General features: G+C 40.4%; 1 protein-coding gene across 3 annotated transcripts in view; it reads left to right on the forward strand.

The window, feature by feature from the left end:
• Nucleotides 1-23,447, forward strand: part of ACIN1 (apoptotic chromatin condensation inducer 1) — a 124,753-nt gene that overhangs the window by 56,474 nt on the left and 44,832 nt on the right. For 2 of the 3 annotated variants that reach the window (XM_088469962.1, XM_088469964.1), the window contains 5 exons: nucleotides 3,727-3,822; nucleotides 6,292-6,380; nucleotides 6,461-10,330; nucleotides 11,288-11,521; nucleotides 11,835-11,947. In XM_088469962.1, the coding sequence (XP_088326088.1) occupies nucleotides 3,727-3,822; nucleotides 6,292-6,380; nucleotides 6,461-10,330; nucleotides 11,288-11,521; nucleotides 11,835-11,947 (4,402 nt within the window). The remainder of the gene's footprint in view (nucleotides 1-3,726; nucleotides 3,823-6,291; nucleotides 6,381-6,460; nucleotides 10,331-11,287; nucleotides 11,522-11,834; nucleotides 11,948-23,447) is intronic. The other variant, XM_088469963.1, reaches the window with a different exon arrangement.

Below are 23,447 nucleotides of genomic sequence, written 5' to 3' on the forward strand. Positions count from 1 at the left end.
CTCATATACTGTTTGGTGGGCTGTGGGTGACCTTGTGTTGGGGGCTCCTTGGCTGAGATCTTCCTTCCGGTGGGGCGACTCTGTGCCATGAACACTTCTGTTGGCTGGCGCCAAAGTACTGTTCTGTAAGTCGGGCCGGCCCTGGATGCCTGTTGCAGCGACTCCCTATCTGTTAAATTGGCGGTGCAAGAAAAATGCCAGATGGTGCGCCCATGGAAAAGGCCCTATGGAGAACACTGTATTAGTATTTAATTATATAATGTCAGCATATTCAATTGCACTTTACAATAGGGAACACTGTAATTAAACAAGACTGGGTATTAATGGACACAAAGGTAAAAGGGCACTGCTCGCAAGTGTCCATCTAATTAATGAAAGCATAATTTGAAGAAAAAAAAAACTTCTTTACTCAATACAAGTATTGCCAACTGTTTACATGGTTTATTTTATTTTAAGTTTTGCAGCCCTGTAAAATGTGCTCCCACTACAGGGACACAAGGTACAGTAAAGGCACACATCCACTAGACGATTAAATTGAGCGATTGAACGATAACAATATCGTTATCGTTCAATAATCGTTTGAAAATCGTTTACAAAAAATGTCGTAAACGACCAGCGATGCACGCACCCGCTGGTTGTTTAGACCTCTATCATCGTACAAATATGTTGTACAACCTGACGATAACGTCAAGTTCAACATGTTTGCAGATGATTGATGTGCCTTCCCTGAACGACTGCTAGTTCATTGTAGGCACATCACAGACTGACAAAGGACTGCACGATTACAATGTCATAATCGTGCAGTCGTTTTGAGGTCTTTTAGTAGATGTGTGCCTTAAGTGCAATATTTTTGCTTTTATTTAATTATTAGATGTTATCTTTCCATTTAATCTTTTTTTGTTTTCATAATACACAATTGCTATTGTTTTATTTTTTTATTAGATAAAACAGCTAGCTTGTTAAATAGCTGCTAAACTAGCCTAACAAAACTATAAATGACAGATATTACATAACATGGATATACTGTAACTGCTCATATTTTATAATCACTATTAATGTCACACGATAATGTAGTTATCTTCTGTAGCCTGTGACACACTTGTAGCTTGTAATTAAATAACATTACATTTTATTTAAAAAAAAATGTTTTTTGACCAAGTTCAGATTCTTCATCTTTACAATAAAATAAGTGAATTACAGGGTTAACAGCCACAGAGAATGTATTTCTGTTCAGCCCACTCAAACTCAAACATTTTCATATGGATGCAGATTACAACATGAAAGCCAGTTCAAACATATGAATGTTAAGAAGAGCACAGAGTAATGAGGGGAAGCTCCTGTCACACTGGTGCTGCAAGACAGCTTGTGGTTTCTAATGCAACTTTACATGAAACACACTTGATACACCCAACTTTAATTGTAGTCAAAGCTAAAATGGTCAGCGAGCATTGTTTAAAAATATATTAGGGCAAATTTTCGTTAATATTAAATTTTTATTGAAATTCAAAACTATGGGGTACAGAAAAGAAAAGGGGAGGTAGGAGAGAGGGGCAGACTTCATTCTGAGACAGGATATAAAAATAACAGGCACAAATGTACAAGTTCAAAACAGTGTACATATAAATACTTTTGAAAGGCAGTGACAGGGAGTTAATGGTCAGGCCCACCTGATGGAGGCACATTCAGATTAAAGGGAGGTGGGATGCTGCACATAGTTGGGTGTGGTAAGAGTGCATTTACCCTCTGAGATATACATGCCAGGGGTACCACTTCATCATGGGGAATTAGGCACCTGTGGAATGTGGAACTCCCAGGGTTTCCATTTCTTAGTGGTACTGGATTTTAGAAATGACCTTGCCTAGGAGGGGAGGGTAAACTTTACTTACTATCTCTGAGCTATAGCAGCCCTGGCTGATATCAAAATATACTGAAGGACATAGCGGGCTGATTTGGGAACTGCGAGGTGATCCGAATGGAGTAGAGCCAGCACCGGGTCAGGGGAATTGAATTGTAAAACATTGGTGATCAAGAGCATAGACCTCCCTCCAGAAGGGGTGCATGTTGCATTGATGCCAACAGAACTTTCAGCAGGAGGGCCTCATCCTATATAGTCTAGTGGGAGTCATATAAAGTATGTTTAGCAGTTTAATGTGCATTTCGGTGTGGTTATTGCACTGCAATATGGTGTTGGAGGTAAGGTTTATAGATTCCCACAGGTGTGGAGAAGGCCTTCCTCCCACTACATTTGGATGGGGGATTACATGATAAGTCCATGGGTGACAGAAGGCGATACCAAAATGAAATGATACTCTGGGAGGAGGTAATAGCCTGGCTAGTATCTCGGCATGAGGTTAATGGAAGACGTTAGGGGTAAAGCTCATAGCCCTCAGCCAATGCTGGATCTGGAAGTACTGAAACTAGTTGGAGGCTGGGAGATCAAATCTGGTACAGAGATCAGGGACGGAGAGGAGGCATGAGAGTGAGAATATATCACCATCCAGGATCATATGTCCCCTGTGATGCCAGCAAGAGGCATGGAGGTTAGGTAATAGCCTGTCCAAGGCCTTAAGGGAAAGGATTGTGGTGGGTGAGGCAAAGTCAAAGTGAGTTGTGAGTTTAAAGCTCCACACCTTCAGAGTATCTGAAATAACGGCAAGGCAGTGCTGTGGCCGAAGCCCTCTAGGAGACCGCTATAGATCCCCCGGTAAGGGGAACCCTAAGGCGAGGGCACACTCTGGTTCCGCCCACTCTCAATTTAATAACTCAGTTGGAAAAGGAGTAACAAGGGTCAGGCCACCTTGTAGTTTGGAACAAATCATACAACTAATTGCAAGACTTTTCAGTTTCAAACACAAGAGAGCATTTTCTTCAGGGAGTCAAGGAATTTGTGGTGTTCTGAATATGAGATGGCTCGAAAAAGATACGTAATTTTGGGTAACAACATAATTTTGAATGCCGACATTTCATTCAGGCAGTAGACGGGCTGATTAAATGAGCAATCAGGAGAGTGAAATTAACTGCAAATACAATTTAATATTGGAGGGAATGTTTAAAAAAAAAAAAAAAAAAAAATGTTTAAATTCTTTGCTGGTTTTCCTCAATGTTAAGAACTAAGAAAGGTAAGCACTTTTGGGACAAATCGCTGGTATAATAAAAAGGTAATGTTTATATAATATGTTACAAATTTTTATACATGGAAACAAGTCTACTATAATGAACTGAACATTAATATTCCTTCATTTAGTTTACCTTTCATTGCTGCAGGTGTGAGGGTAATTGTATCAAGATTCTGACTAAGCTATGTCTTCAAACTGACTTTATGCCTAATGGTGCGTACACACGGAGCGATATAGTGTTACGATATGAACGATATCGTTCAACAATATATCGTTCCGTGTGTATGCAACCAACGATGCACGCTCCCGCTGGACAGTAACTATATATCGGCCATCGGCTATGCAAGCAGGCCAATCTGGACGATATTGTGCATTTGCCATATGGGAGAATAATTGTTGGTCGTTCATCGTTTGTGAAATCGTTGTTGTGTGGATGAACAATATCGTTTACCCAGCACACCAGGAATTTCCAAGTGAGATCGTTCAGCGATATCGTTCGCTGAATAGATCATCCCGTGTGTACCCAGCATAACTGTAATCATAATTGCCATTCTAAGAGGGGACTGTACTCCAGTTTGGCGCATCTAGAAATAGTCTTTTTGCTTCACAGAATCTTCAACAGAGTCAGAGGATGAAAATATGAACCCTGACATTGTCTGTTCTGTTCTAAAGAAGCCAGAAGTAGAACTGGGAAAACGCACTCCAAGTATGTATTCCTGTTCTGCTCCCATGTAAAAGTAACATGCACTGTATTCCTGCCCTGCTCCAATGTTAAGTAACATGCAATGTTTTCCTGGCCTTCTCCTATTCCTAACCTGCTCTCATGTAAAGATTCATGCATGCTATTCCTGCCCTGCTTCCATGTAAAGTTACATGCACGCTATTCCTGACCTGCTCTTATGTAAAGTAACGTGCACACTTTTCCTGCCCTGCTCCCATGTAAAGTTACATGCACGCTATTCCTGACCTGCTCTTATGTAAAGCAACGTGCACGCTATTCCTGACCTGCTCTTATGTAAAGTAACGTGCACGCTATTCCTGATCTGCTCTTATGTAAAGCAATGTGCACGCTATTCCTGACCTGCTCTTATGTAAAGTAACGTGCACGCTATTCCTGACCTGCTCTTATGTAAAGTAACGTGCACACTTTTCCTGCCCTGCTCCCATGTAAAGTTACGTGCACGCTATTCCTGACCTGCTCTTATGTAAAGTAACGTGCACACTTTTCCTGCCCTGCTCCCATGTAAAGTAACGTGCACTGGTTTCCTTTCCTTTTCCCATGTAAAGTAACATGCACTTTATTCCTACCCTGTTCCCATGTAAAGTAACGTGCATGCTATTTTTGCCCTGCTCCCATGTAAAGTAACATGAACTGTATTCATGCCCTGCTCCTCTGTAAAGTAACATGCACTTGTATGCCTGTCCTGTTTCCATGTAAAGTAACGTGCACGCTATTCCTGCCCTGCTTCCATATGAAGTAACATGCACTGTATTCCTGACCTGCTCTCATGTAAAGTAACATGCATGTATTTCCTGCCCTGCTCTCATGTAAAGTAATGAGCACTGTATTACTGGCCAGCACCTATGGAGGTATGTGCAATCTATTTATCCCCTGCTCCCATGTTAAATGACATGCACTGCTTTCACCCCCTTCTCCAAAGAAAAGTGTCACACTGTATTCCTTCCCTGCTCCCATGTAAAGTGAAGTGCACTGTATTCATCCGCTGCTCCCATATAAAGTAACATGCACTGTATTTTTTCACTGCTTCAATTAAAAATGATGTGCACTGTATACAATTCTTCATAGAAAATGGCTCCCAGTAGAGAGCATCTATGATTTTAGAGTAGTAATTTTAGATGTTTTACAATGTGGTTGTCATGGTTGTGTAACACTTTTTACCCCAACTGTTTTTTAGTATTCATAATTTTCCCTATTATATTCACTTATTCTAAAAATGACATCTTGTATCGAGCCACTGCTGTAATTAAAAATGTCCCACATATCTTTTAGTCACTAGTTAAAGAGTCACAAAGGATTGAATGTTGTTTTGCACTAAAACCATAGCAACCAATTACACATTTTCTTTCATTTAATTTATCCAATTTGCACTAGTGAGATCAAAGCTGACAGCAGCTCTTCCCTGTGTAATGGCAGGGCCCTATAACATGTGTTTCTCTGCCATTAGGGCAGCACAAATGGTGTAATGGTCGGCATTACTGTTTCATAACACTGAGGTCTTTAATTTAAATGGCTTCAAGGAGTTTATATATTCTTCACATTATTGCGTAGGTTTCCACCCACACTCCAAAAATATAGTGGTAGGTTAAATGGCTACTGACAAAAAAATGATCGTGTATGTGTGTGTACATGTGATAGGGAATATAGAGTGTAAGCTCTACTGGGGCAGGGACTGACTTGAATGGCCATATATTCTATGTAAAGCGGTGTGGAATATGTGTGCGCTATATAAATAACTAATAATAAATAGTTAGATTGCTTCTGCAGAGCATTAAGACACCTCTCTGCATTCTGCCCCTTTTATTGGAGCATATGATTGATAACATGTATTAAATCTTCTTAGATGTCACCGTCCCTTCAATAGTTTAAAAATAATTGTGACTTATTTCTGATTCTAAAAAAAATGGATGAAATAAAAACCACTTACACACCATTCATGAATATTATAGGTGTCACCTGTAATACAGTACATACATATCTTTTTGTATCCTTTATAAATGTTATGGGTTAAAGAATAAATGGGCTAATATATTTGTGGGTTTACCCTAACTGCGTAAAATTAACAAGATATTTATCCCAATATGCAATCAGGAAGTACAATTTGCCCTGAAAAACTGCTCAAAGCAAAATTTTCTGGTTTTATGGACTAAAAACATAGGGCTGTAGGGGATATTTTTTCAATTTCAGGTATGTAAAATATAATTTTAGAATACAGTTATCTAAAACCTTTTCTGAATCCATAATTCAGAAATTTCTGAAAACCAGAATAGTGAAAAAATATTGCTGTCATGCACATTGACATGATATGAGTACTGGCAGTGATATACTTTGCTCCTAACCGTTATGGACCTGGTAGTTCTGCTTGGACAATGATTATATATGTTAATAAAATCATTGAACTTTGGGGATCTAAAGATCACATTCTTTTTTTAACAGAAAAGAGTCATTCAATTTTGGAAGATCCAGAAGATTCTGAAGATGAGCTTCCCAAGAAGAGGGAGAAAAGGTCATCCCGGGCTAAACAGGTAAATTATATACATCTGCATGCCATATTAAGACATCAATAGCATCAGGGGCTTGATTCTAATTGCATTCCTTTTTGTAGGTCAAAACTTCAAAGCCAGTTGTAATTACACAACCAGCTCAGGAGCAAGAGCCACGTAGGACATCCACCCGTGGGCGTAAATCTAAAGGTGATGCACCTGCTGCAAAAGAAGAAGCAGAAGAGGTGGGTAAGGAAGAGGAGGAAGAAATAGAAGAAGAAAAGGAGATGACAACTGAGAAAGATGAAGAAGAAACGCCAAAAAGAAGAAGATCTTCGAGGACAGTTGCTGTTCAACAGCAAAAAAAGTCACCGAAAATCAAGCGCTCACCTTCTCCACCTGAGTTATCAGAAACTGTCTCTAAAATCTCATCCTTTGAGGCAGAAGAGATATCAGAAGAGCGTGTTCCGCCAATGTTGTCTCTGGAAGGCATCCACCACCAGGTTTCTGAAAAGCAAGTATCTCCAGTGACTGAAAAAGCAGGTTCTCTAAGGCTGCTGCACAAAGAGAGTTCTAAAAGTCAAAGATCTCCTCAGAAACGGGGGCGTGGTACTCGAGAGCGGATTGATAGTGTTTCAGAACCAGCATCACAGCAGCCTCCAGTATCATCTTGTGTGATCCAAAAGACCACCCCCCTCTATTGCCAAGAAGCTGAGAAAACTAAGTCCAAACTACAAGATTCACAAATAAGTGATGAGGCTGAGAGTGTATCCATGATTATACATGAACGTTCCAGCACAAAGGATGTTAAAGTGAGGTCATCGCTAGTTCTAATGAAGCCTTCAATTTGCACAAAATCCGAAGGAAGAACATCTGTGGGTGAACAGAGCCTACATATTGTGGAGAAGTCATCATCAAGGGGTGTTAAAGCGATGTCTATATTAGCGAAGCAAGATCCAGAACCTCACACTAAAGTTAACATTAAAGAAAGTCGCTTGTCCTTGTCCATCTGTCCTGAAGTGAGACGATCAAATGTCAAGTCCATGTCTATCTCAGAGAAGGTAAATCGAGAGAAATCAGATGTAAGTTCAGCAGTGTGTGTTAGTGGTCCAAATGAGTCTGAGAAACCTGAAGTGGTTGCCCCAGTTATTGCTCCATGTTCCACTAATACAAGAAAGCTTAGGGTTCGGACATCGACTACACGCCAGGACCAACCTGACATTCTAAAAACTTCAGAACCTGCGGAAATTCCTGATAAAGCACAAGAACCAGAGGCGCCAAATGAGCCACTTGATTTGGAGAAAAGAAGTATGTTAGTAATATCTGAGTTGAAAAATCAAGACCTAAAACACTTTGAGCAATCAGAGGCAGAGCCCGTTAAAGTGAAGTATACCAAAGCAGTAAAACTTGAAAAAGAGGATGTTAATAAAACAATGTTAGATGAGGATGTTAATAAAACAATGTTAGATGAGAATATTAATAAAACAAAGTTAGATGAGAATATTAATAAAACAAAGTTAGATGAGGATATTAATAAAACAAAGTTAGACGAGGATGTTGATAAAACAAAGTTAGAAGAGGATGTTGATAAAACAAAGTTAGAAGAGGATGTTGATAAAACAAAGTTAAAAGAGGATGTTGATAAAACAAAGTTAGAAGAGGATGTTGACAAAACAAAGTTAGACGAGGATGTTGACAAATCAAAGTTAGACGAGGATGTTGATAAATCAAAGTTAGACGAGGATGTTGATAAATCAAAGTTAGACGTGGATGTTGACAAAACAAAGTTAGAAGAGGATATTAAAACAAAGTTAGACGAGGATGTTGATAAAACAAAGTTAAAAGAGGATATTAATAAAACAAAGTTAGACGAGGATGTTGGTAAAACAAAGTTAGACGAGAATGTTGACAAAACAAAGTTAGACGAGAATGTTGACAAAACAAAGTTAGACGAGGATATTGATAAAACAAAGTTAGACAAGGATGTTGATAAAACAGAGTTAGACGAGGATATTAATAAAACAAAGTTAGACAAGGATATTAATAAAACAAAGTTAGATGATACCTGTATATCTGTTTTAGAGATAACAGAAGAGTCAACCACCAGCATTGATATTGTGCCTGATAAAAATGTGTTTCCTTCTGGTCCAACAGAAGAACAACAATGTCTAGTTAAACAGAGTTCTCCTAAAAAAGAAATGTCCATGATAAAAGAAACAGTAGAAATGGAGCAAGTAGATAAAACTCCAACAATTGATGAAGAAACTTTAACTATATCTGAAAATATAATGGAAGTACAAGAATCTGCGGCACTAGTGACACCAGAAGCAGAGGTCTCTGACACAACCCTAGAAACGTCTCCATGCACACCATTGCAGCCAACATTGAAGTCAAATGAGGTAACGAGTATAGTTGAATTTATGTCTACAACATTGAAGGATGAATCTCCTCCAATTTTGACAGAAACATTTGATGATGGAGAAGCTACTTCTTTAGCTCCTATGTCCATATCATCAGATAATGAAGAAGAAAAGCCTCTGGCTGTACATGAAATTACACAGGCTTCTGTAAATTTTCATGAAACGCCTAACCTATTGACACCTGGAGTTTTGACTCCAGTAACAATCCAAGAAGATATTGGTCCAATGATAGAAGCTGAAACTTCTCATATTGTTCCTGCAGTTTCAGTGTTTTCAGCATGCACAACCGAATATTCTAGTTCTACTGTTGAAATAGATGCACAAAATGCTATTTCTTGTACTCTATCTCATGAGGCAACTATCAAAAATCAGATTTGCCTTGAACTTGAGACAACAGATAAAGGTAGCTTTGTTGACAAAGACATTTCAGAGGTTATAGAAGTTGCAAAGGATTGTCCTACTAAATTTGACATCGAAAACCAGACAGTATCCCCAACTCCCATTATTTTGCAAGATCATAAAGAGGAAGAACCTGTAATAATAGACTCAACAGAAGCTGATGTCGTTATAGCGCAAAATACTGAAGCGATTGTTCTTGAAAATTCAGAACAAACCTTAAAAGAATGTAAAGACCTTACTGTTGTTCCAGTGGATGCTGATATGCCAACTTCAGAAATATGCAGGGATGCTAAGCAGTCTGATGTGGAGATTACAGAGGAGAATGTAACATTTGTCCCACAGGAAGTAGATGAAGTAAAGGAGAAAGAAGTGACTTCTGGAGATTTTGAAGAAACTGTTATGGAAGAGAAGCCAGAAAAAAAGATTCCTGTGGAGTCTCTTAAACCTAATGAGGGAGCACCCAAAACAATACTTCCTTCCACTTCAGACTCTCCAATGCAAGAAGAGGCAGATAATGCATCTATTTTACAAAGCACTAACTCTCCAGAACATGAAAAGAATAATACTATTATTGCAAGTTCACAATCCATGAAAGGAGAAGTGCAAACTTTAAATATACATACTTTGGCATTATCAGCAGAGCAAAATCATCCAGAGTCAGAATGCCTTCTGGACATAACCATTGCAACAGACCAGATTGTGTCACCTGGGCAGAGCAACTACCAAATCCATGAAATGATAGTTATACCAGAGAAAATATACCCACAAATGGAAGGTCAACACGTTAAAGAGCCTCATGGTGCACCCTATCTTATTGAGATGTCTCCTGTACAGCATACCACAGATAAATTGCTGCCTAATGAAGATAAAGACTTTGTAAGTCAAGTTGAGCTACATGAAGCAGCAGAAGAAGTAGAAGAGGTTGCTGTGATTGAATCCCGACGGAGGAGGTCATCTTCTTCCTCCTCCTCATCCTCCACCTCCTCCACCTCTTCCTCCTCTACTTCCTCTTCTTCCTCCTCATCGTCTTCCTCTTCTCGTTCATCACGCTCTTCTACAGAGAGGTCATCCCACTCCAGACATAGCTCACATTCTAAATCCTCCTCACCAGAGAGACTAGACCACGTGTCACGGTCTTCGAGGTCAAGGTCTTCATCTTTTCACAGTGATAAGGTGAGGAATCATATAAAAATTTATTTTCTAGAACTGGAACTAATTTTGTTCTCTAAATGTAAATATTAAGAACTGCATGTACATCTTTTATAAATTATGCAAGATATTTTTTTCTATGAAGATGTAATGCTGCCATACTTGCAGAATATTTGTCAAAATATTACTGTCTCTCATCAAAATGAGAACTGTGATTGATAATGTTCAGTTTAATCACTAAAAGCATGCTCATTAATCCAGTTGGAAACGGACATTCTATGTCTGTTTGTGCGGTCAACTTCTGACTCCATAAACAGGCTCCCATGCGTTCCAGCAGTAATACTGACTCCCAGTCTTAACATCTTATGGCTGATTTTGTCCAATTTTACTAACTCCAGGCAATATAATATATGCCTTAGTTTTAATTGTGTGTGATAATCCCCTCTGAATATAACTTTTGGGATCATGCCCTAGTACCATGCAATTGGCGTGATTGTATGATGACATTGGAGAATGATGCAATACAGAGGTTTGAGAGTAGTATACCTTTTAGTTTGGTATTTCTACTTAATAACCCCATATATTTACTTCTTCTAGATAATGTGTAATGATTGAATTTTATGTGGAACTTTTATATCACTCATTAATCTGAACTAATGAAGTTTACAGATGTATATTTTAACCCCCTATTGGCTGTTGAACTTCACTAAAGGTAAACTAACAAGCACATCAAGTGACTGTGCTATGCACTGGTTCTAGCACCTTGGCCTAGTTATTGACTGGTGGGGCAAGTAAAGTTTTTTTTTTTTTTTTTTTTTTTTTTTAATGGCTGCTTTATATATACTAAAGAGTGCTGTGGCCACACCAAAACTACGATATTATAGTAACGTCTCATTCCATTTAATGGGCACATGGGCGGTATTAATGCCATCTTTAGTGATGAGGCTTCTGAATTTTTGTACTTTCACTTTTTTACTCAAGGAGGCACCGTGTAGTAAGAGTTCTCCACAGAAGGAATGCCCAGAAGTCTTGCCTACTGTAGTCACGCCTCCACACCTGGAAGTATCACAGCCCCTGTCAAGAACCTCTCCACCTCCTCCACCACAGCTAGTGTCTCTACAGCAAGAGATATTAATCCCACGGCCAAGTGCTTCCATTTCAGACCAAGAAGAACGTCGAAGGCCGCTTGAAACCTCTGATGACCCAGAAGACCAAGTGAGTGAGCTTTATTATGTACTGGTCTTTAGTATTTTTTTTTCCTGAAATAATTGTTATGACTTTCTTCTTACACAAACCTTTTCTGTAATCATGTGGGTAATTCTTGGATTGTGTAAGTGGATGTGTGTCCAGAGTAATGATCTATCATTTTTATTTCTCTCACCCCTCCCTTCCCCCCTTATATGTTTCGTGCTTTCTTTACAACTATCCATCCATTCTTTCTCTTGTACCTATTGTTATCATTCATTCTCATTGTAACACTTTATCCTTATTCCTATCACTTTTCCCATTTCCCTCTCTTTGATGTCAGGAACAGAGTAAGAGAATAAGATTAGAGCCACAGTCCGAGGATCAGGACCATAAAAGTCCGGTCCCCGGGGAACAGGAGGTGGGAGAGGAGCAGAGCCCAGGAGACAACAATGTGTAAGTTGCAGAAAGGTGATGAGAAGTAGAAAGGATCTGTTTGTATTCATAACATGATGCCACACATTAACTATATGCCATACTTTTCCTATCTGAAAAAAAGTCCTACACATTACTTAATAATAATAATACCAGATTGCTTAATTTAGGTATTGGTAAATTAATTGAACCCACTACACAATATGAAAATAATGCTCAAAAATATCAGGGAAAATGGTACAGGCTTACATATACATAACTGTAGCTGTTCGAATACTGAAATGGTTATTTATTTCAAAGATGGGGAGGAATCTTTGTTTACACGTGGGGCCAAATGTAATAGGGTGAGAGTTTAGAAAAGTGAGAGTTTCTGACACTTTTTAAACTTTGCCAATGTAATAGAATCCAAAAACAAAGTAACAGAGCGAAATTGCATATTTTTTTAGACTTAAAAAACTCTCATGATTTAAAATCTCATTCAGATGTTTTCCCATTTTGAAGATAAAACTCTCACATTTTCTAAACTCTCACCCTATTACATTTGGCCCAATGTATCAGTAATGATGAACTTTCATCACAGGTATACCATGATCACAGACTACAAACATTTCGTGCTCAATAACTATCTGCCAGCACCACAACACAGTCATATATTTTGCTAAAGAATCTACTAATCTCACAAAATAACATTGCACATACTGCAATTCTAGAAGCTGTTGTCTAGCGGCACCATTTAGTATGAAATGCAATTTTTGTTTGTTACCTGTCCATTTCCGTTTTCTAAAAATGGTTTGGTGCTCAGCATATTAGTCTCTTTCCTGTGAACTTTCTTTGCAATGAAGAGTTCTAACATTACTAGGTACAATCTATACTGGATGAGCTTCAAGCCTACATGCTACTCAATCTGTCAACCACAGTTCTGCTTGTTGGAGGCAATGCTGCTGGTGTAAATATGAATTTATGACTGGACATATCCATTAAGTAGTATTACCCTCCTCTTTGTCATCTTTTGGCAGTATATAAGCCAGAGTTTATATGCTTATAGTTCCATGTAATATGAGCCTTTAATATATAATGGATTGAAGGACAAAACTTGTGTAACCTCATAGGCAAACACAGGAGGGTTTCCAGTTGCCCAGACACCCTCCTCCGGGCCAGCGGCTGAAATCATGACCACAATAACTATATTGTATAATATGATTTCACTAGCGATGTGGCCACAACATGCAGTATAAGGAACTGTGTGGAACTGAGCACACCAGACCAGAATATAGATTAAGTGCTCATCATGCCCCCTCTATGGGTTGGCCATACTATAAAATTAAGCATATGGAAACCCCCCTCTAGAAATCCTGTGTTTGCCCCTAAACATGCTACATAGAAAACAAAAAAAATGTAGCCCATATAATAACACATTAGGGATTATAGAAATAAATGGTGCAATGAGGACAAATGTACTGTAGGCCATGGAAACAAATCAATTTTTAGTACATAAATTGAAAATGAATTGATCACTGTATATTACAGCACATTAGTGCATATAGCACTGCTTAGTAGTCCAAGTTGTGAAACACACAAGAAGCAAAGGTCTTATTGTTCTTAATCAGGGCACACATCTATTTTAATTGCATTGTGTACCTCATACTCTCCCTATAAACTGAAACACAGACTGTACCAACAACTGGGTATATATGTTATCCACAGTGCTGCTGAACCAAGTTTGGAGGACATACTATTGTGAGACCTTTATGGTATATTGGTTCACTTGCATCTTAAATAAGTATTCTCAAACCTCTCTGTACACTCACCGATCATGCATGATATTTGGTTTAAAAATAAAAAAAGCTGTGGAAGACAACACGAAGTATAAGGTAAGTGACTACTGAGACCTCAGGTGGTTGTTGCAGGTACTTATAAGACTAACTTTCTCCAGATTCTATCTTGCAGCCTAGAGCTATGTCCCATTGTATGTATTTTCTATTATCAAGCATTGGGCCCTCCCTCCTTTCCAGTTAGTCGATGCAGGCTGCTGGCCAAAGACCGCACACATATAGCTTTAATAGCCTATAAACTTCCGTTTTAGCTGTGGTTTGTGGTGCTGTAAAAAGTGGCAAATATGGTCTTGATTGGTCAACAAAAGGACCACATTGCCAGCTTTACCCAAGGACAGCCCAACATCTGATACTCACCCCTGTAGCATAGCCAATAAAGTTGTAACTGCCTATGGAACCATGTGAGCTGAGCAGTCAGGATGCGGCACATGGAAATGCACATAAGGGATTTAAAGCTGCAATAATTTAAATGGCACAACCAGGTTAGTTTTGCCACATTAAAGATATATACTAAATCGCTGAAATTGTGCTGGTGCCTGCCATGCTATTACATTTTATTTTATTTAATCATAGTAAAGTAGGGATGAACAGATTTGTATTTTTTTGTCTCTTATAACATCACACATAGGAGCAATTCAATTTGGTGTGATGCTGCTGGCAATGTGGGAATCCTTGTAACAGTAAAATAGGAAATGTTGGGCTCTTATAAAATGGCAATGTGTGCAGTTACAGATTGCATCTTGGTAAAACTCCAAATTCAGCATGCTCCATAGTGACAAATCTACTACAGTAAGCACTTAACCAAAACATTGAGCTTCTTGCTGTTGTAAGGTAATTGTAGGGTGAATGTTGTATTATTCAACCTAAAAAAGAAAATCCATTCGGTGGGAGTGAAAGCTTATCCCTACACCAAGCTGCTGTGTGAGAAAAGAGTGCAGTGTGGGCTTAGAGTTTTCATTTTAACAATAAATTGTAGATGTTCTAAGTCTTGAAGAGAGAGAAAGTGAACTGGGATAAAGTACCAGGCAATCAGCTTCTAACTGACATGTCACAGACTGATTGAAAAATGACAGTTAGGAGATGATTGGCTGGTAGTTTATCTCCTTCCACTTTATCTCCATCCAAGGCATAGTAAATAGACCCCACAGCCTGTAAAGTGACAGGAGCTGATTGCTTGGTACTTTATCTCTCTAAGGCTTAGTACATCTCCCCCTAAATTTTATTCATTCACAAAATATTAATTTCAGGATTTTAGTGTTCTCTAATTTAACTTTTGGGGGATAAACATTAAAATTAGGGATGTGCAGGCTCGGATAGGTTCGAGTTTGCACGTGGAGTTCGGATTTTTCCCTCCAAAAAAACGGAACTCAGAAAGAGGCAAAACGTCATCTTGCACGGACGAACATCATCATTCCTGGACTTTTTCCTGGAGATTTAATTATCAGGAAGTGCCATCAGCAGGCTATAAAAAATAAGCTATCATAGTATAATAAAATACTAAATTTAACCAAACATATATTTCATCAAAACCATTGCATAGTTAAGGGCCTGATTCAATTAGATGCAGTAATGTACCGTGCAAGAAAAAGGGTGGTAGCCTCGGGCTTTGACACCCGGGGCTATACAGTACAGCCCCTTTTTCTTGTGTGGTAAATTACCCACTAACGCGGGTTAACCCGTACGTTCCAGGATAAGTTCCCTGAGCTTTGGGTTAACACATTCGCGGCACCCATGATCAGGGCATTTAATACGGAATTCTGTTCGAGCCTCCTCAGGCTTGAACTGATCTCCATGTTAACTGCAGATCGCGGGCTATAATTGAATAGCCCTGGCAGATCAATTAGCCCACAGCTAATCGAATCTGGCCCAAAAAGACATTTTTATCCACAAGATGTGCAGAGCAGAAAAGGTCCTTTTGGAGGGACCTTAACCAATCCACTAGTTTTGTGTTTTTTGGGGTAGTTTAGGTTGGAATAAAACATTTATTTATATAGTTCACACATTACAGAGCATTCTGTAGAAAATATACTAGTCATTCCCATTAGTCCCTACACTAATGGAGATACCACAAGTACACTTACACACTAGGGCTAATTTTTATCCGATGCCAGTTACTCTACTGTGTGTTTGGATGGTGGGAGGAAAACCACACGACCAAAGGCAGATAATATCAAATCCACATAGATAGGGCCCTGATTGGAATAGAGCCCATGACTCTAGTGCTGTCAGGCAGCAAAGCTACCAATTGTGACACCGTACTGCCCATACACGATGACATGACCCTGGGTACAGGCATTCCATTAATACAGGTAACTTGCTATACACGGAGAAAGTATTTCAGTCATGGCTTTCTTTAGAGTAGGTGTCAAGGGAATGTGCACTACATTTCAGTGACTGCTTCCTCTAGGCTTGTTTGTGATTTGAAAACCTGGTGCAGTTGAACCTAAATTAAAAAAAAACAAGATAGTTTTACATTCCAGAATTATATATAAAACTAAGGGCCGTATTCAATTTGGAGCGAAAAGCCGTTTTCGCGTGTTTTCGGCGGAAACTTTTTGCCGATGACGTCATTTTCGCCTGTTTTGATTTTACTCCGTATTCAATTTGGAAGAAACACTGAACACCCAAAAAATTACTTTGAATTTGGGGGCGTAAATAAAAAAAAGTTGGGGTACAAAGTTAAAAACTAGCGAACTTGACTCTGGGGGGGGTCCCCAAGTATGCCCCAAGTGTTTTTTTGATTGCAGGTGCTTGCGGGAGGTGGATTTTTCATGATTTTTTTCAACTTTACTTTAGCAACTTTTAAATATGCTGGCCCCCATTTGCAAGTACCCCAAATTTGCTGGGATAAGTTATTTTCAACAAAAAAAACTCCTAAATGCTATTCTGCACCACTTATTAAAAAACGCTATTTAGCAGCTAGTGAGCCCGTTTAAAAACACAAAATATCTTCAGCAAGCCAAATCGGGGGGTACCATAGGGAACCCCCATGTCAGAGCATCATTTGGGGGGTGTTAGGCTGATTTCCCCGAATCTGACAGTACTTTCCGCCTGTTCAAGTTTCGCCGGGTCTCGTTTTCGCCTACTTTCAAATTGAATACGGCGATACGCGGGCACGCGCGCGATACTTTTCCCGCCTGCAAAACAGGAGAAGTAGGCGGAAAGTGAAGGGAGGCGAAAAAGTATCGCTCTTATTGAATACGGGCCTTAATATAATATCCTCGGGGTATATTTTTGCAACTGAAGTACAATATTTCTGTCCCATTGAAAGAAAACATGTTTTTTATAAATCAAAAGTAAGATCACCACTTGTCTCTGCCTGGCTTAGTATTTGCCACAGAATGTTCAGTATTATTGCAGTTTGAGGCAGTACCTTTGGCACTTCGCAACAGATGAATCTAATACCCCTTTCAGACATACAACCCGGGAAATTTCCTGCTCAGACCCGGGAATTTCTCCTGTGCAAATTCCCAGGTATTTGGTCGAGACCCCCCTTTCACACTACAGTGTCTACCTGGGAAACTCCCAGGTAGACCCCTTTCAGACAAGAGCAGGATTTTCTGCTTACCTGCCTCTTCTCTGCTATCTGCTCCTCCCAGCCAAAAGCCGGCCAATCGTAATGCAGTTTTTTTTTTTTATTATTATAATTTTTTAACATTTATTTTAATTCCCTGGTGGTCCAGCGGGAGTGCGGGCGGCCCGCTGTGGCACAGCCGGCCGGTGCTGGGGGTGGTGAGCAGCAGCGCTGAGCGTCCTACAGGATGCCTACTTTCAAATTGAATACGGCGATACGCGGGCACGCGCGCGATACTTTTCCCGCCTGCAAAACAGGAGAAGTAGGCGGAAAGTGAAGGGAGGCGAAAAAGTATCGCTGTCAGCTACACATGTCATTCCCGGGTAGGTAACTCACACAGACATGAGACCTGGGAATTTTGGCCGAGGCAGGCCAAAATCTCGGGAATCTCAGTATGTCTGAAAGGGGTATAAGTGTCCATCTGTATTTCTTTTCAATCCACATGATAGAACAACTTGATGAATGCAAATGGAAGTGTATGTAAAAACCACTATATTTGAAAGCATGACAAATGCATCACACTGTTTTTGAACATCACGTATGCATATTTGTGCCTGTATGTGTTCTTCACATGTTTTTGCTACCATATTCACACGTTTTAATGCCTCTAGATAATCTACAAAGACCTTAGATGGAAGAAAAATAAATGCAATACAGAAAATTCACAGAATTTGAAAACCATCTGGGTGTGCATGCATATAGTGTAAACTAGTAGCACCATCCCAATATCAAGGCTGTTGTTTGTTGCCATGGAGCTATTCTGTTAGGAGGCTCTCACTTGCACTGTTCAGTTTTGATATTGTTCAGTAGTACAGCAGTGCCACAAAATTACAGCACATGACCATATTAACACATGGAAATATATAGTGAAGTACATTCTTTGTGAAGAATTAACTGCTTTCCTGAACTCTTAAATACAGCATGAAAACACAGCTGGCGATTTATACTTTTAATTGTACACTTCTGTGGACCTTTTCTTTTTATTCTTAAATGATCATTATAATAATAAAAAAACAAAAAAACCTATAGGTATTATGTAACGAACAGGTATCCATTAGTGCAGGTTCTGGGCCTGATTCATAGATGGACGCAGCAGCGATCTCCGATGCAAGTGGCCGATGTTTTAAGTTTGCACATGCGTCAAGTTGCTCTGCTTGTGTGTCCCAATGGTTACTCCCGGGGGACGCAGAGCAAATTCAGACACAAAGAGGCAATTTCAGTGAGAGTTCCTGCGTGGCAATGGGGGTGACTGGCCAGACGCGGACATGTCAGTCAGTTGCTTCTTTTTCTGCATTTGCAATGATTTCGCAGCATTGTTCAGACAGACATTTAGTGCCTCCATAGGGCTGGTGCAATGTCAGATGATGCGTCTTTGTACGCACAGCAGCAGATTAGCGCCACAGCCGGTGGGCATATATGTATGAATCCTATAAGATGCGGCATTAGCACAAAGATGCACTTGCGCTGCGTAAAAATATGCAATCATGGCAGTATTAGCGTACACCTCTAAATCAGTCTCCAGAGAGCCAGGAGTCCTTTGCATTTACCATCCCACTTTCACCCATATGACATATGGGTTTGATTTTGCTATCATGAATAGTTCTTTTCACTTTTAAGAAGTAAAATTTAGAGGAAACATTTAACAATTAAATTAAGCAACACTTTGGGGCATATCCAATGAAGTGTGAGTTTTACCACCAAGAAAAGCTCCGGGTTTAACGCCCGGAGCGATTCAATTATGTAGCCTTTTCCCTGTGCAGTAAAATTTACGAGGTGCATTTTTACACTGATCAGATATGCCCATTTAGTTATCGCAATTTAACTTTTTATATTCCCTTCAACACATCAACAACATCTTCAGGTAGAGACCCTTCTCCAGAAAGTTTTCCACTAACAGTTTTCCCAATGTTTGGCAGAGTTTGGTACGGGTTTATATATTTTTGGGGTTTTTTGCTACTCTGCTAGTTGTCATTTTAATGTTTTAACACACATGCAAATTATGAGTAATTTTCCAGCAATTGGGTGTCTTCATGTAACAAACAGGCAGTAATTAGAAAAAGCTTAAAAATTGTTTTTGTATGTGGTACATACCTACAGGCATAAGAGTGATGGCTAGGATATGCTCATTGCACAAAACAATGAGCCACACTAGTATTTTATGTTTTGTCTGCAGCATTCATATTGAGCATATGGTGCTCAATATCCTACCATTCCTTTGCGTTGCTGTAGTTGATTTAGAGCCGATTGTAATTATATTACATATGCATTGTATGTGACTGTTTGCTAGCTGCTGATTGACCCTGTCTTTTATTTCTAAATCTGTCAATTGTAACTATCACTGTTTGCTCTCCATCCTCTTGGGGTGCAGGTGTCTTTCTGAGTACTTCACATTCATTGAAGATTTTGTGTAGGCTGTCACATAACATTGCAATTATTGCCTTTATTGACCATGTCTAAAGATAAAGGGAAATAGTCATGTATGGCTTATGTGTCCTCTCAGGATGTAATGGATGGTTTGTGTGTTGTCTGTTATAAAAAGCCACCTCACCAGTCCAGTTTACTTGTCCATAGACAAGAGCCATCTTGGGTAGCCTCTTTGTCCCAGATTATGATGCAGTTTGTGGATTCTATGGCTGCTCATACCACGTCTCCTTGGATGGGGTGTCCACAGTATGCAGTGTTTGCACCTCCTATGCATCCTTCATGGAAGGATGTTTATGGCCATTTTTGTCAGAGTATGTTACCATCTAATTTGATAACAGACCGGTAGTGACCTAAGCGCAAGTTATCTTTTTATCAGTGTGCCCAACGTATGTATTCACATTCATCATCAGGGGAATCAGATGATGCACAGGGTTTCTCTCCAGGATCTAGTTCTGGGGAGGAGGATGATCATCCACGGTGGATGTTCCTTCTTGGTGAGTGTGGTTAAATCAGACCTAGATATTCAGAATAATGAACCAGCTCATAGTAAGAAGTCTCCAATGTTTAATCACCACCAGAGTGGTCAAAACTGAGTTCCCTGTATCTGAACAGCTTACAGAGCTTATTGAGGCATCGGGTAACCCTGATAAACGATTTTTATGTGAATTAAAGAATTACATCATTGTATCCGTTCCCACATTCTGTATGTACTAAGTGGGAGGTACCTCCTACTGTGGATGCTCATGCTACATTGCCTATTCCATCAGCGTCTTCGCTGAAGGATTCCACAGATAAAAAGATTGAAACCTGTCTTAAAGCAATATTTTCATCATCTGGAGCAGTTACTCGTCCAGCTATGGCTGTAGCCTGGGTAGGCAAGGCTGTTGAAGAATGGATAGGAACAATGGAAGATTCGCTACTAAATGTTACCAGAGAACAGATGATGAATATATACCACATACGGGAAGCAGCTTCCTAGCTGGGAGGGGCTGCAGTGGATGCTGGAATTGCAGCATCAATAGTGGCACGCAGGGCCCTTTGATCCTGTATCAGCTTTCCAGATCTTAACCAAAGAGGGCGCTGGAGGTCTTACCTTTCTATGGAAAGGTACTTTTTGGAGCAGAGTCGGATATTAAAATCTCTACTCTGGCGGCTTCTATATCTGCAGGTCTGCCATCTACGTCAAATACTAAATCTAGGCAGGTCTCTTCAGTCCTTCCGTCCTCAGGGATGAGCAAAGGAACAGTCTTCCTCTAGGCCAACTAGTTTCCTCAAGTCTAAGCGACAAACTAAGAGGTCTGGCCCGGAAAGACGTGCAGCCTCTAAGCCGGACAACAAGCTCTCGGCCTGATGGAGCGGGATCCCAGGGTAGGAGGCCGACTTCTTCAGTTTGCGGATTATTGGCATCAAACTACAGATGCCTGGGTCCGAGAAGTGGTCTCTCGGGGGTATGTCCTCAGTTTCAGGAGACCTCCCCACCAGAAGTTTTTTTGCACAGATCCTCCATCAGATGCGGACAAGGCCTTAGCTTTTCAGGGAGCTATTCACTCCCTGATCCTGGCAGGGGTAATAGTCCCAGTTCCCAACAGGGAAGGGGTTATTATTCCAATCTGTTTCTAGTTCAGAAACCGAATGGGGCTTATCGCCCTATACTAAATCTAAAAATCCTCAACAGGTTTATCCATGTACCCAAGTTTCGTATGGAGACTCTCCGGTCAATTATTTTAGCAATGGAGCCGGGGGATTACATGGTTTCCCTGGACATTCAGGATGCATATCTGCATGTTCCTATTATACCATCCCACCAACAATTCTTACGGTTTGCTGTCCTTCAGCAACATTACCAATTTCAGGCTCTACACTTTGGCCTATCTACGGCTCCTGGGTATTTACCAAAATATTGGCAGTCATGACGGCCTATTTCAGGCGTCGGGGAGTCATGGAATTCTGCCATATCTGGACGACCTTCTGATATTGGCACAGACTCCGGTTATGTTACAGAACCATCTTCAAATGACCATAGCCTGCCTACAAAGGCACGGCTGGATAATCAATTGGAAGAAATCGTCACTTTCTCCAAAACAGCACATAGTACATCTGGGAACTTTTCTGGATTCTTGGGCACAGAGGGTGTTTCTGCCAGAGGACAAGATTGCAGATCTATCATTGCGAATACACAAGCGAAGGGTATCCATTTGGTTGGCAATGCAGGTCCTGGGATCAACGGTATCCACCTTCAACATGGTGGGATATGCGAAGTTCCATTCCAGGCCTCTACAAAATTGATTCTCTCCTAAGGTCTCAGAGGATCCTTCTTACTCCAGAGGTTCGTCACTCCCTCCTGTGGTGGCTGAGAAAGGATAATCTAAACAAAGGGTGCCCGTTCTGCATTCCAAATTGGGTGCTTCTCACCACGGACGCCAATCTTTGTGGATGAGGGACAGTGACAGGTCATCACACCTTTCAGGGAAGATGGACCAATCAAGAAAGTCATCTGCCAATAAACATTCTGGAACTGCGAGCAGTATACAGAGCTCTTCTCATGGCACAAGACCTGCTCCAGGGCAAGCCAGTCCAGATCCAGTCCGACAATGCGACTACAGTGGCCTACCTCAATCATGAGGGAGGGACAGGAAGTCCATGCAGCCATGAAAGAAGTGACAAATGTTCTTCTTCTTGCTATTTTTTCTGCTCGCAGAGTCTCTGATTTGGCAGCACTATCTTGTCGCTCCCCATTTTTGATTTTTCATCAGAATGTCATCTTCCAGCCATCTCAGCAATATTCATGCCGGGAGTACTCAATTGAGGAGCAGACTTCCTAAGTCACCAGGACATACACGCCGGAGAGTGGTTTCTCCTTCCGGGAGTGTTTCATTTCCTAGTAAACAAATGGGGTCTACCAGAGATAGATCTCATGGCGTCACGCCACAAGGTCCCCAGGTACGGGTCCAGGTCCAGAGATCCATCAGCAGCCTTCGAGGATGCACTGACAGTAAGATTGGCATTCAAGCTGGCGTATCTCTTTCCTTTGATTTCTCTACTCCCAAGAGTTCTCAGAAAATTCAAGCAGTAAGGCAGAAGGGTAATAATGGTGGCTCTGGCTTGGTCCAGATGTCATTGGTTCACCGATATACAGAATCAGTAGACAGTAGGCTATGGACTGTCAGTAGACAGTCCATAGCCTCTTCCTCAATGGCAGGATCTGCTAACGCAGGGTCCCTGCCGACATCCGGACTTACCTCGTCTAGCTTTGACGGCGTTGCTCTTGAATCTTCTATTCTCAGAGCGAAAGGTTTTTCCAGTTCTAATTCAAACGATGATTAGGGCACTGAAGCCTGCCCCTGCCCGCATCTATTACGGAGTTTGGTATTCTTCTGGTCAATGGTGTTCCCATAGGAAGTATGATCTGAAGATATTCAGGATTATTCAAGGGTCTAGGCCTGGCCACTTTGAGAGTGCAGGTTTCTGCCCTCAGTCCAGTTCCAGAAGAAGATTTCTTCATTACAAGATGTTTGAATTTTTTTCAAAGGAGTTTTTCGAGTTTAGCCTCCTTTTGTTCCACCGGTAGCACCGTGGGATTTGTCTTTTGGTTCTTGAGGGACTACAAGCTTCCCCATTTGATCCTTTGGGCTCTGTGGATTTTAAGTGGTTAACAGCAAAGACACTTTTTCTTCTTGCTTTTTCTTCTTGC

Source organism: Taudactylus pleione, unplaced genomic scaffold (genome assembly GCF_031769625.1).
Source record: "Taudactylus pleione unplaced genomic scaffold, aTauple2 ptg000095l, whole genome shotgun sequence".
Classification (NCBI taxonomy): Eukaryota; Metazoa; Chordata; class Amphibia; order Anura; family Myobatrachidae; genus Taudactylus; species Taudactylus pleione.